Raw genomic sequence first — 15,011 nt, forward strand, 5'->3', positions numbered from 1 at the left:
CCAAATGCCCCCCCGCAATAAATAAATAAATGAATAAATAAATAAATAAATAAATAAAAACCTCAAACTTCACTGTCCACCAACACTGTGCAATATTAGTCTCTTTCTGTTTCTATGCTCAAGAGGCTTGGGGAAAACCATAAAGTAGTACAGCAGCTGATATACTACCATAATAATAATAATCAAAGCAATAAATTATATGCCTATAACAATAGTTTCTAATGGTAGGGCCCGGGCTAATGGTTATGTAACAATAATGTCTGATTACACATTCATCGTATCAAGCTGCTTTGTTATTACTGGATGTGATGGAGCACCCCATGCGTGACAATAGGTGGTAGTCTTGTACTGCACCATAACAGCTGGATACAGCTAATCTGTCATATGGCAGCTTAAAAACACTGCGAGAGTGGGCAAGCTATTTAACTCTAGTTACTGTATAGTCATCAGCAATGCCTTTCTGAGATTGTGGACATGATGTAAGGCCTGTCCTACAGACCGACATCTACTGTGCCTCCCTCATCACTTTTTCTTTTCCTCCTCTTATACCCTTAATTCTCATTACTTTAGTTTCAGACGCTGTGTAGAAGTTCATAAAATAGCTCCCTAGTCATTATTAAATATATGGGTTAAAATCTTCTGGAGTCTGCTGTAGTAACTGATAGACATTCATGAGTCTGTGAACACTGGTATGAATCTTTAATCTTTTATTAGAATAGACCAACATTGGAGTGTGTGTGAAGAGCAAGACAGAGAGCGAGAGAAATAAAGAGACAGAGAGACTCAAGGTGTAAGGACCATTGTAACCATTTGTGATTTAACATTATAATAGGCACACTTCTTTCTACAGTAGGCCTCTTACAGCTATAGCCACACAGTTTATAGCAGATGTGCAACAACATCTATAATTAACCAGCAGATTCAGTAAAAAAGTCAGTGTTTAAAAAACCAGGGTACATTACACATGCTTGATGCAAACAAGTACTGCACAGCCCATTTAAAAAATCACATCAATGGTGGCGGACAGTTCATTTCAAGGCTGTTTTTCCTGAGTTTTGGTAGATTGAGCCTTCAGTCCACGGTCGTACATTGTCATAACAATTTACCTAATAAGGTATAAATGAAGAAATCTATTCCAAAAGGCTATATCCATTTGGGGAAAAGATTAAGTGAAGAACTGATGTCTGTCATTCAGTATTTCTAAAATATAGATGATCCAGAAAAAGTTAAAGTATAAGCACTTGGTCAACCACAGTTGAGTTAAACAAAATCCTTTAAAACGTGCCATAATTTGTTTTAATTTTTGCTTTCTCATTTTGTAGGAGTATGTTGCACTTTTTTCAAAGAGTGGACATGTTATTTTAGAGTTAAAACTCTTCCAACACTGTGTAACTACAGTGAATTGACCTTTGATACATTATGAATGTTTATTAAGAATTACAATACAGCAAGATTTGTGCAAACCAGAAAAGATCAAATTTCAATAATCATGGAGAGCTGTGAGCTTGCAAGGCTGTGAAAGCATACACAGAACATTTAAAACATACTTTAATAAACATAGCATGCATTCTGTAAAAAAAGATGATAAAATGTGACTGAAAATACCTAAAACGTAAAGAGTAGAGATCAAATATATGTTTAACCATGTTGTAGTAACAGCCTGTGAAAATACAAGTTATAAAACATTAAAAACAAAAGAAAGATTTCATTAACGGTGCCTTTTAATAGAAAAAGTTTGGTTTGCCAGAGTTACAGCAGAGGGAGCATTCCTCCTGTCCTCGACAATGTCTCCTCCTGGGTTTCATCCTTCTTTTTTTTTTTTCTTTTTTTTGCCGTTCTTTCCTCTTCCTGCGTCTGCCCTGGACCTGCCAGCAGCATCTCAGCAACGTCCCACTCACATCCACCGCTTCCCATCAAAGTCTGAGCGAGGAGGCGGGAGAGGGAAAGAAATGATAATAGATGTTAATGAAATGCAATTGATTTCTTTGTTAACCGGCATCTATTCTCTGGCTGCGAGATCAGCAAGATCAAACTGCTAGATGTTTCTAATTTACTGAAATAAAACGTAAGAGTTTGTTTTTAAGTATTCCCATATCTTTCCAATCACACCATGTCTGCTCACCCTTATTATTGCAGTCTTTGGACATATCTCTCTCCTTCAGTAGGTTGTTTTTGTAGTCTGTGGATAGTGCAGGTTGGACACATGACACAGCAAAAGTAGAGTACATAATAGTTTTATAGTCAGTCCATGTGTGTTTACTGCATGTGTGTGTAGGTGAGGTTTACCTGAATTCAGTGATTCCTGGTTGCAGGTCTTCAGCTCTGTGCTGTCTAATGATATTTCACCTCCACTCATCATATTCCCCCTGCATAGGAATGAGTAATGCTTGCCTTACTGTCTGATCGACTTAATAGGAAAGTGATATATCAATGATGAAGTACTGTATAGTTTTTAGTTCTTACCGATCAGATCTACGCAGGTCATACTCCAGCCCTGAAATAAGATTTAACACACAATCTCAAACACGCTGTATCCATTATAATATGATCCTTACTTATTGTACTTTACATGCACTACCAGTCAAAGGTTTGGACACACAAATATTTCTTTATTTGTACTATTTTCCACATTTTAGAATAATAGTAAAGACATCAAAACTGTGAAATAACACAAATGGAATTATGCAGTGACCAAAAAAGTGTTAAATCAAAACTATCTTATATTTTAGATTCTTTAAAGTAGCCGCCCTTTGCCTTGATGGAAAGGCAAAGGCTTTGGAAAGAAATTCAGACATAGGCATCAACTTCACTATTTATATTTGTCTAAGAAACAAATTTCAAGCATTTAAGCATAAGCATAAGAGGAGAATACACAGAGGAAACACACACACAAACACACACACACACGATACCTCTCTTCTTGCGTCGCCGTGTCAGCACGATGACGACGGCGACGATGAAGGCCAGCAGTAAGAAGGTTGCCAGGATGTAGCCCAGCTGCTGCATGAAAAACCCTCGATGCTCAGGGAGGATGACGTTCACGACCCTTGGCCTCTCCACCTCTTCAGTGCCTAAAGGTAGAATGTGGATCAAATCAAATGGCTCCTCTAATAAACTAAGTCTCTTCAGCCTCAGTCTCATACATGGCTATAGCCTCGGAGAAATAATACACATTCCACATTGTGAATATCAAGCAAACAAACGAAAAGTACTATCAAATACAATAGCAATGGGAGTCATTATAGAGGAACGCTGATCATGTTATATCACTGATATATTGGATTTGTTACAATGCATTATTTTAATGGCAAGAAACAAGGATCAAATTGAAAACCATTTCTACAGAACTCAAAATGTTATTCCCCCGGTGGTTTCTTCTTTTTCATTTGTTTCCAAAAGCCAGAGCAAGGAGAGGGGGAGCGAGAGTTAAATGTCAAAATGCTGTTCAGCGGTAATGACTTCCAGACCTGATGTCATGCAGCTGTTATGTTTTTTTTCTCCACAGAAAAATACAGGCTAACCAGAAAAGAGGAGGAGAAGCGTGAGGAAAGAGAGAGGAATTCTGTTGCGCGGTCAGTCTGTCTGTCTGAATTAGTTTTCCAGATATTTACTTCTTCTCATAAACACAGAAGTCTAGTTTCTGCATGTATGAAATATAAATCTGTGACACCTTCTTAGCCAGTGAACTCTACCAGTCTAAATACATATCTGTCTACACTCTCTGCCCCACAGCGACCCGGTCTGTTTTCACACACTTTGTAGAGAGTTGATCATGACCATTAAAAACAACAACCACAGAAAAGAAATGTTGGGCTTGGAGATGCAAGACCATAACCAACTGCAAGATACTACTGGGAAATGAAAGCACTGTGATTTCATCTGTGCCGCTCAGAAGAGTCATACAATTTCCTTCCTCTGGCCAAGGCCTGTTCAAGCTACTATACACAGCATGATACCCTACGATGTTAGCAAAATAACAGCTACTGCTGAAAACCCTTTAATCATCTCCTACTGTTAACGCATGTTCACAGACCTGCTGAAAAACACTCATTGTTATCATTATAGGCTTTGAATTTCACCTGAATTTCACAAGCAGCCTGTTGTCCAAATCACAGAAAAGCTGATACATACAATCATCACACAGATCAAGATTCCCTCTCTTGTCTCATTTAGTTCTATTGTGTGGTCCTACAGTAAACCAGTGAAATTGGAAACTAGTAAAACCGGACACTGAGGGACTGAGGGGAAAAACATACGATGTACCATCTCTGATCACGCCTTGAAAACCAGTCAGGCAGGGAAAGCTGAGCTAGATTCAGACTTGATCTCCCACCTCCTAAGCGGGAGCAAGGTTGGTAATTATCACCTGTCAATGTTTAATGTACTTTACTTAATATGCATGAAACTGCAAAGACACGTCCAAGGTCGTCGTCTCTATAGAGCTCAATTGGAGGAACCTCAGCCCCGGCCGTGTCTCAGCAGTCGCCCATTTCCATTTCCCTGACAGATCGGACAAGAGCGTACGCGTTAATGGCTGTTTGACATATGCTGCACAGAGGTTACAGTGTGGTTTTTGTCCTGTGGGATTTGCATCATTTGCAAGTCAATGAACTGACGGAAAGCATCTTCATTTTCACAATTAGACAGAGATTCCTGCTCGGTTCTCGACAGCTCACGCAACGCTTCCCTCGTGATCACAAAGAAATAGCGCTCTACTTGTAAATGATTATAGCATTAAAGTAAAAAGCCCTCATCACATTTGTAATTGCAGATGATTGCCGGAGTCTGTACTGGCACAAAGAACTTGGTCTTAATCTAACAAAGAAAAGAGCAGTGAATTCCTAGCTGAGACCCAAAGGACCAGGATACCATCTATCCACATTTCTAAACATACTTTACAGAGCGATGAAATGGGCCGGCATTTCTTTAAAACGGGAAGGAGGATCCATAATCTAACACATACCATCACCCCCTCCCCTTACTTTGCTCTTTCATGTCACAGCTGGCCCAGATGTTGAACAGATGTAGCAGACTTCCTTTGACTGATAAACAAGCCTCTACCCAGAACTAGAGCAGAAACTGGGAGAAAAGAATTATAAACAAAACTAGAGATACGGTGTAACCAGTCTAGACACGTGGTTGGGACATTAGAAGAATGAGGTCAAATGGAGGAAAAAACACAAGTTCCAACCCTCCCCTCCCTAAATTATTGGCTTTTGTAGCCTACCGCTCTGCTGTGCGCAGTTGTCTCCAGCTGTAAACTTACCCCATCGCTTAACTGAGGAAAAATGGAAAAGTCTCCAAGGAAAATGAGACCACTTCCGTTTTAGCCAATTAGTGGCCATTTACTGTAGACAGCTTCTTAGGCCAGAGCAGCAGTCAGACTCCAAAACCCCCTGCTCGATTTGCAATGCTAAACATTGTCAACAACTCACTAAAAGCTTTCTTTCTTTCTTTCTTTCTTTCTTTTTTCTTTCTTTCTGTCCTTCTTTCTTTCTTTCTTTCTTTCTTTCTTTCTTTCTTTCTTCTTCTTCTCACTCAACTGCCTACATTCCTCCTATCTCCTTCCTCCCTCCCTTTTCAGCTCAAATACAAAAACAGAAAGGTTTGAGGGGAGAAACTGGCAAGAAGAGGAACTGATTCAACTGACCAAATATGCCTATAAATATAACCAAAACGACCCAGGAACAGTCTTCTCACACCATGCACATTTCAGCCCAGAAAGCATGTGAAAACAATAATATTTAGCCGTATAGGCATTAGCAAAAACAAAATTCCTGATTCTTGTTTGTCTTGTCGACATCAAAGTTTTTTGTTTGAGTGCTGAGTGTCTTACTTGGCTCTGGCTCCTCATTCTGGACAGTTCGGGGGGCTGCAGTGAGGGCGGGGGGAAGTGCAGGTCCCACGGTCAGCCTGAAGATGCGTCTCTCATGCAGGCCGCAGTAGTGGTGGTGCAGGTGGCAGGAGTACAGGCCCTTGTCAACAGGCGCCAGGGCAGAGATGGACAGCGAGAAGTCCCCCACAGAAAAGGCATCTTCCTCCACGTTCATCTTGCGCTGGGCAAAGAGAGGTCCGAACTCGCGGCGCTCTCCGGAGGCGTAGAGGTCCACCAGGCGGTCGGCCCTATCGGGACGTACTCCCGGGGCCTGGAAGTCCCAGTGGGCCACCTGCTGCTGGTCCTCTTGGAGGCCCTCTCTCCACAGCGGCCGCCGGTTCACACAAGGCAACGCCACCGAGCTGCCCAACAACACCACGAATACAGTCTTCTCCCCGTCCCAGTAACGTTTCTCTTTCCGAGCTGGAAACAGAAATGCACTGCTGTTTAAGATGCTTCATACATCACTCCTGTAATAACATTAGCGTGCAAAGTGATTAGGAGGCCTCACCTGACTTGGTGACATTGAGCTGGATTTGGATGGACTGGTGAATCTGGCAGTAGTGATGGTGCAGATTACAGGTATAAACACCTTTGTCAGTTGTGACCACATCTGAAAAAACAAGCATCCAAACAACAGTAAAATGAATCTGTGAATGAAAGAGTGAAAAGAGTGAAACAGTTGTCAGGACTGAGGAGGGAAGCCTCACTGTTGAAGACGAGGGAGAAGTTGCCGTCACTGAAAGCAGAGTCCGGGATGGAGATGCGTCCCTTGTTGAAGCCATTGTAGACCCTCTGGCTGGCTCCAGGCGACTTGTCCAGGATTCGCTCCACGGAATACTCTGGGCTGCTGCGGACCAGGTCCCAGTGCACCACCCTCTGACGGTCCTTCAGTCGGTCGCGGGTCCAAACCATGCGGGGGCTGTGGCAGGGCAGGACGGCCTTCGACCCCGCTGGGAGGGTAATGTTCTTGGCCTCCACCACCACACCTAGCCTGCTGCTGCTGCTCTGGCCCCATGCTGGCATAACAAATAAATACATGCGCTCAGAAGGTTGAAATCATTGATTCGAGAAAAGAAACATCAAGCAGACCTTCACAAGAGCTGAAAAGCAAGACCGAACAACAGTCATACGCTCTCAACATTCATGAACAGCATGCCGAGAAATGTACAAATGCCAGAGTAACGTGACAGAGAGCCGCGAGCATCAAGCATGAGCTACATGTGGCCTTTTATAAGGCAGTGCAAAGAGAAAAGGAAAGATAAACTGTGAGGGGATTTTAATGTCTTACCGCTTGGCAGGAAGAGGACAGCAAGAACTGAAACAAACAAAAACATGAATGTTTAGAGTCCTGTTCCACTAACCCTCTTATGTCATACTGGTTGTTTTTGCTAGAGTATGTAGGTTTTTTGGAGAGATCCGTGTTTATTCACTGATGAAATATCTTGCTTATTCAGAATCATCTCTGCGAAAGATAAGAGTCAGCAAATTGGTTAAAGAGGAGCTGTGTGTTTTGTTCGACCTGAACTGACCCCACAGTTTCAGAGGGAACAGTTGGAGCAGATGTGACACAGACCCTCTGCGAGAGGACTGCTTAAAGAGACAGAGAGGAAGAGTGGGACATGGTAAAAGAGGGAAGACGATTATTTTACAACAGGAAAGTTTGACACAGGAAAACAAGAGCAGAAAAAATAGATGCTATTTTCCTGAATAAGCTGGAGGTCAACAATATTCTCTAGAAATACATTTCGCTGTTTGCGATTTCTCACTCTAGAGATGAGAAATTTTCCTACTGCGCAATTGCTATTTCTAATCCATTTTTCCCTGAGTGCTATTCCGTCCTCTGTTTACCTAAGAGCCAGCAGAGACGCATGCAGCCAAGGCATACAGAGCCTCTATTCATCCTGGCTGCTGCTGGCTTGTGGCAAGGCCATGATCCTGAGGGATGAAGAGCCAGGCTGCCATTCAGCTTACTCCAGTCAAAAGTCCAGCAGCAGGACCAAACACCTGTGTATTTATAGCTGTACTTATTGCTGTTTTTGGTAATGGGTATATTATGTGCAGTGCTTTCAAAAAGCATTCAACCAGCTTGTTACAGTGTTACACTCTGAATTCAAAATTGATTAAATTAGATTTTTTTTGTCACTGATCTAACCTCAGTCCATAATGTCTTAGTGGATTTTTTTGAAAATGAAAAACTGAAATGTTTAGAATTATTTAACCCTTTGCAGTGAAACTCCAAATTGAGTTAAGGTGCATCCAAATTCCTCTGAATGTCTTTGAGATGTTTCTACAATTTTACTGAAGTCCAGCTGCAGCTAATTCAATTGACTTAGCCAAGCAATCAATGTTCTAAAATACTATAAGATAACAACCTTGGCCAACATCTCAATCAAGTGCAGACTAGAGGGACATTTTCATCATCACCACTGATAGCCTAACATCCCAAAACAGGCTGCAAAAAAATCTCAATTGAATCCATTTTGAATTCAGGCTGCAACACCACAAAATATGGACAGTTAACAGGGTTGAATACTTTTTGAGGGCGCTGTACATGAGCACCTGATTTCCTGTCTTGTGTCTATCTGTTAAGTACACTTAGACAAATTATGTGCAACCTTGGTTGATGTGGCAATTAACTATTCAATCCTCCATTTTATTAATCTTGACAAATAAAACCAGAGTGGTATGACGTGCCTTTTCACTAACTGCTTCCAAAAAGATAGCAAGGTTTTCCAGGGGTTACTTTAAGTTTTCTTGGACCTCCCCATCAGTTTTGGTAATCTTGTCCTCTGGCTGCACAAGGCTGATTCTCCTCATGTGAGCACAGGTTATCGCTGTGTTTTCATGCTTTTCATGCTGCTTTTATGCTGTGACCTGTATACAAAGTTGTTACCAGACAAAACTTCTAACCCAGCATGATATTTAAAATGCTCTATAATCTGTGCTCTATAATATAGCCTTTGCCTTCATCAATACAAACCAATATACAATAATATGAAACCATTTCAACACACACACTGGCATAGGAGATCTCACACTGGAAAACTTTGGTGGGATCTGGATTGAGGGGAATAAACTATCCTGCAGAAAGAGAAAACAAAGTGTCCCGGCCCCTGTAATTTTCTCTCTTCTCTCCTCCAGACACACAGTGGCTGATGATTCACCAGGCTGGTTTAACACTAAAGACTTAACAATGTGCTATTGAATTGCAGGGCATAATAACAGACATTTGCCAAACGACCTGCAAAATCACTATTGTCATTAGTCACCCCAAGAGTCACACGATGAATCACTTAACGGAATAGAAACATTAAGGTAAAACAACCAAAAAAAAGAGTGCTACTGCTGACTACTATAATATTTAATACTCAAAGGATTTATGTGATTCAAAGATGACGTCAGAGTGTGAAGTTTACTCACAGTCTCATCGCAGGTTCAGAATAAATGTATCCAGCTGCAGATTCAGCTACAAAGAGAGAGAGCCGCTTCGCTCAGACAGGGACATACAGTCTGAGGAGCCTATTGACTCTCCTGTGGTTACACCTACACTCAGGTGTATATTGCTTACATTGCATTTATCCAGCTGTGATTTACAAATATCCCTCCCTGCTGAACAAGATGTCCTCCAAAGTAAAGACTGTTTGGATGCTGTTGAGTGCATGCAAACATGTTATCTTTCTTTATCTGGTCATTTTCTGCCTTGGAATTAATCCATGTGTTTATTCTAAGCCTGATGTACCCTATCTTTGCCCAAGTGCTTATTTTCTCAATCAGCATTTCTACTCTTTATCATGGTGCTGGTGCTCGTTAATTAAGCCACAGCCCATCATAAACATGGGAGCGGTAATCCCCCTCCTCCACATCGTCCTGCCTCTAAGCGGCCCACTCGTGGTGAAACACTCATTACTGACACATATAATGACTAGCTGGTTGGATTGTGCTGACTCCTCTACTCAGACCGCAGTTAACTCAAAACACATTGGGCTGCAGCCATAAAAAAAAGCCCACAAATATACCAACAGGCCAAGACAAGACGGGACAGAGTCATAACGCGTTGTTCTATACAATGCTCGGTCTCAAAGAGGAGGAAAAATATTCAAGTCCATATAAGCTTATCCTCACCAAGGCTACTTTATTTTCAGAACTCAGAATAATGATTTCTGAGAATAATCTGGGTCATACTCCCAAAGATATACAGGCTATATCTGAAATCGAAAAACAAAATAATAATAATAAATGCATAATTTAATAATACGTGTAGTACTGGCAATTTAAACATAATTAAGTTAAACATGTTAATAAAATGATGCAGATTGCTGGTGTTAGATAAACAATAGATGATATAGCCTACTGCAATGACTGTCAAATTCCAAAGCAAAACTTACACTTATAATCGAATAGCCTAAAATATATGAAAAACATTATTTAGAGAAAAACAACATATGTAGGCTACAGTGCAGCAGAAAAAGAAATGCATCTTTTTCGGCATAGTTTCCAAGAGTAAAGCCGAATCTGGATCTAATTATGGAACAAAGAAAGTTTCCCAAAGTTTTTCTTTTCTTTTAAGATCAAGACAATAGATGAACTTACTCTGCAGCAGAGTCATGTCGCCGTGCATCTTTTCCACTGTGCTGCCTGTGCGGGTATAAGCCTGACAGAGGTGCGTGTGCGCATCTATCGATAAAACACAAGAGCAGTTCAAGTTCATCAACCAACAAACTTCAGAGCTTCAGTCCCCAGTCTGGATCCTCCACATGCTCCGCCTCCGCCTTCCACTGAAATCCAACACTCCCAACACAAATAACTCGAGTTAGCCTACATGTTACATTTTAGATTAACACACAAATATCACAGAAGAACTACAGGCCTATGTCCCAATAGGCATATATTATAAGACTATTATAGATACTATACGAGATAAAACAAATACATAAAGTATAATGAGGTCACTGTAAAGTCCTTATAGGAATAGTGTAGTGACTTGTCGTTAGGAATACCGTTCATATGAAGAAGATCGTTGCTTCTGAATTTAATCCTGTAATAGCAGAAATACAGACATTTCCTCCTGTGTTTTATGAGCTTAAGCGCACATTACTGTATTAGTAATGCCAAAAATTGAGCCATGATTGACCTGATCAATCATTGTATATTCTGAACAGACTGATAAACTACAGGTCTATGCACACAGATATTTTGGTGACAGTAAACTCTATTAATGACTAAACAATAACTGTGGCAATTCAATGATGAATGCGTAATATGAGACTTTGTGCAATACTGCCATCCATAGTTTGAATAGGGAAAATGTAAGCTGCATACATGCCATTATATTATTATCAGCCTATAGTGAAAACAAGCATCACATATAAATGAAAACAATAGAAAATGACAACAGGACACGTCTTGGGCATGACAGAGATAAATCTTTATTGGGTCGTGCACACTTTGTTAAAAATAATTCTTCACATAGGGAATATGTCCACATCACTGACACAAGCTTCAAGCTGCACAGCATAGAAAGCAGGCTGCCTGTTTTGATTGCAGTGTTTTGGATGTGGCAGATCAGTCCAGTGTGAGGGACGTGTGTGTCTCCGCTGTGACTCCACGCCTCAGTCCCTTGTGTTCCCATGCTGTTTAATGAAGATCTTAGGCGTATTCCATCCCTCGGGAGCTTTCTTCAGTCCGGCTCGCGTCCAAATCCTCTTCAGATCCTCCTCAAATCGCTTCTGCACAGGACAAACATACACACATGGTTGCCATGACGTCAGTTTATAGTTATATTGGATTGCTTCATCTGTTGGAAGTAAATTCATATTCAGCTAGTTTTGAGAAATCGTACTGTAATTAGGGTCCAACAGACTTACAACAATTCTAAAAAAATATATATGTATCGTTCTACAACTTTGGTCAAAACTGCAATAATAAATTATGCTGAGTAACAACTACAAAAATGGCATATTATCATTACTGTTAGTTTTCTTCTCAAATTATTGGTATTACATTCAGATATATCAGTCGGGTCATAGGCTGGGAAGGACAGAAGAAAAAAAATGGTCAGTAAGGAGTGAGTTGTCTCGCTGTGAAAGGATCCTCATTTGCACAGAACACCCTTCACTCCACAAAAGGGGAAACACTCACCTGCTTCTTCCTCCCCCTGCCCTCAAGCACTCTCCTCCTCAAGAATTTAGTCCGTTTCATCAGCTTCTTGTATTTGTGCCGGTTCATCTTCCGCCGCCGAATCTCCAGAACATTCTTACAGCTAAGGGGTGTTGCTGAGCCCTCCCTGTCCTCCAGAACAGGGGCAGAAATGGGTGGCAGCACCTTCTCCTCCAGCAGCTCCACCTCCTCCAGGGGCTGAGGAGCCTCCAGAAGGGAAGGGAGGGAGTAGCGCAGGGAGAGCCAGCTCTCCAGAGGGCTTACTGACAGTTTACGAGGCACAAGAGCCTCGTCCAGTTCTGGCTCAAGTTGGACCCATCGTGGAGGAGATGTGTTGTCTGCTGCTGTTGAGTAGTTTCTGAGTTTCCCTTTTAGAGAGCAGCAGGAAGCAGGAAGGGCAGGTTGTACAGATCCACTTAAGATTTGTCCATGGGTTTGAAGTGCTCCTAGGTATCAGGAAAATGAATTCATGTCAGCTTGAGGACTTGCACTAGAAAAGTGATTATACATATAGCAAAACAGATATTTGGTCAAACTTACCAGTTGCTCTACAAAGTAGACTGAGACGAGGGACAGCCCTTGTGATAAACATTGTCGTGTCACTGATTATTCAAATAAAGTCATCAGGAATGAGTCGACAGGTCACTTGTCCTGTGGGCATGGACAAAATATGTGATGTTAGCTACTCAGGCTCCTCAGTTACTTACACAGCGAGCTGTCAAACACGTCCAACACAACGGTTAGAAGCAACCAACGTTAACAAGCTGATCATACAATACATTCAATTAGTGAAATGGGCCACGATGTAAAAGTAAAAAGGTCGATAGTAACATAAGTCAATCAAGGTTTGTCTCATTTGACGTTAGCGGCATAAAGAAGAGTTCCCGGTTGTAGCTAATGCTAGTTAGCAACGTAGCTGTTAGCTCTGTCTTTAGCCGGGGATGTGACAGTCATATTATTTTGACTGAAGAGGTCGCAGCTAATTATCTTTCTGCAATTAATTAACTGCTTGCTTTAATAACAATTAATTCACACATTTTTCTAATAGTTTAACGTTACCCAATGTTACTGTGACCGGGATGTTTCGTCTTCAATGTGACTCCAGAAGACAACTTCCGGCCTGCGCGACACAAATTGTGCACATTTCCTGTTTCACATAGTTGACAAAGGTTCCGCCTGAGCTGATTAACATGTCAAACAAACACGAGCGAGCTATTTACATTGAACTACAGAAGTGTGTCTAATTATTACAGCGCAGGAATTTAAAGGGGGTCGCAAACCGGACTCTCACCGGACCAAGGGCACCGGACCTTTGCTTATATATTATATTATACTTGTTATGCATTTAAAATAAAATGCTAATCATGTGGCTGCGCTTGAGAGCACTGACATGTGGAGGACCATATTAGTCATAATTAAATAAATGTGTCAGTAAAATAAATAATTACATAAATAAATACAGTACATAATATCATCAGTAAATAAATTTATTATTGATTGATTTTATTCTTTATTTAAAAAAATAATAATATTATTTCATAATTATTGTTTTTATAATAACATGACTTTAGTTGTATTTTTATTTCATAAAAACTTTTTTTATTTTTCAAATGGCTTTTCTTTTCAATTACATGATGGTATAATTCAGAATTACATTTTTCAAAGTGGTTCTTTTATTTCCCTTTTTCTTTTTTCATTGCTCCTCTTTTTATTTCATAATGACTCTTCATTTCATAATGTCTCTTTTCATAATGTCTCAGCCGTCTGTCAATCAAAGTGAATGAGGCGGGATCTATTTGCTGATTGGGTAATCCTTTGCAATCGATTATTTTTCCTGGCTCTCAGGCTGGTCTTGCCCCATGGGCCAAATGACGTTAAAAAATACATTCATTAGTTGGATGTTGAAGGGTATAGTCCAGAGCTATCATCTCTGCTGATCCTTAAGAAACTCCTTAAGCTTTATTTTTACATTTGGAAAGACATGTACACTGTTTATTGCCAGTGGTTGAAAACCACTGGTCTAACAGATGTAAAACTACCTGTCAACTGAAGGAAGTAAAGCATAACCACTATTTCCTTACATGATTTTGAAAGTCTACCAACACATTTAGAAAGCTGAGAGATTCTAAAACTAGAAACAGGAGTTAATTGACGGTGGCTTGGCCTTGGTAGTGTTAATGGGAGCCTACTATCACTCTATCACCAGTGTATGCTAGAGTGCCAATCTACCAGGAACACATGCATGATTTGAGTGTCTATGTATATCTAGAGGCACTAGTTTCAGCCATAATCCCTGACCAGCAGTTCTCAGGTGAGTTGGTGCCCTTGCTGCATGCAAATGACGAGAGTAGCCTATTAGCACCAAAATCATCTCTGTGCCTCCGGTAGATAGCTCTGTCTGGTGCACATGCTAATGCTTTAGCATACAGTATGTTAAGTAATTATAGGCGACTAGCATTATCATAAAAGAGAGGAAATGAGAACCTGTGTCAGCTCTAACGCTGGGTAATTTTAATGGCACACATGTAAACCTGCCAGGCTTGTTTAGGGGATTGGTAAAATAGGCCTAAAATTCTATTAATAGAATGCACTTTCAATGGCAGAAGATCTCTCTTCCAGTGAGACTTCAAGCATAACTTGATTTGTTTACATACTGAAGTTAGCAGACTTAGCCAGAAGGCTAAAGTGATGAAGATTGAGATTTAGTTTTTATAAGTTCTGAACCCACAGGCCATAGCATAACAACACTGAGAGTCTAACAGCCCTGTGATGCTGAATTTTGTGGAAGCATCTGCTGAGATTTTACTTAAGCAGAAGGAAAATCACTGGTCTAAACACCTACTCAATTAAAAAGAAAAGTAGCTCATTTAAAATATAGTCAAAGTAAAATTTACTTTTTAATAAATCAACTCAGTGTAATGTGTTAGAGGGAGGAATAAGGGCCATGATACATGGGAAGTGTTGTGAAGCAATGTAA

General features: G+C 40.6%; 2 protein-coding genes across 2 annotated transcripts; both read right to left on the reverse strand.

The window, feature by feature from the left end:
- Positions 1-690: 690 nt before the first annotated feature.
- Positions 691-10,579, reverse strand: LOC139933385 (matrix remodeling-associated protein 8-like). Its single transcript, XM_071927447.2, has 10 exons — positions 10,469-10,579; positions 7,167-7,193; positions 6,586-6,894; positions 6,387-6,488; positions 5,837-6,298; positions 2,913-3,071; positions 2,464-2,494; positions 2,287-2,366; positions 2,123-2,179; positions 691-1,920 (listed from the first exon to the last, which is right to left on the reverse strand). Exons 1-10 carry the CDS (start codon positions 10,494-10,496, stop codon positions 1,895-1,897), a joined length of 1,281 nt encoding a protein of 426 aa, XP_071783548.2. The 5' UTR covers positions 10,497-10,579; the 3' UTR covers positions 691-1,894.
- A 708-nt stretch (positions 10,580-11,287) lies between these two features.
- Positions 11,288-13,171, reverse strand: aurkaip1 (aurora kinase A interacting protein 1). Its single transcript, XM_071927449.2, has 4 exons — positions 13,094-13,171; positions 12,575-12,685; positions 12,017-12,480; positions 11,288-11,604 (listed from the first exon to the last, which is right to left on the reverse strand). Exons 2-4 carry the CDS (start codon positions 12,624-12,626, stop codon positions 11,488-11,490), a joined length of 633 nt encoding a protein of 210 aa, XP_071783550.2. The 5' UTR covers positions 12,627-12,685; positions 13,094-13,171; the 3' UTR covers positions 11,288-11,487.
- Between the last annotated feature and the right edge of the window lie 1,840 nt (positions 13,172-15,011).

The sequence above is a fragment of the Centroberyx gerrardi genome, chromosome 14, assembly GCF_048128805.1.
Source record: "Centroberyx gerrardi isolate f3 chromosome 14, fCenGer3.hap1.cur.20231027, whole genome shotgun sequence".
Lineage (NCBI taxonomy): Eukaryota > Metazoa > Chordata > Actinopteri > Beryciformes > Berycidae > Centroberyx > Centroberyx gerrardi.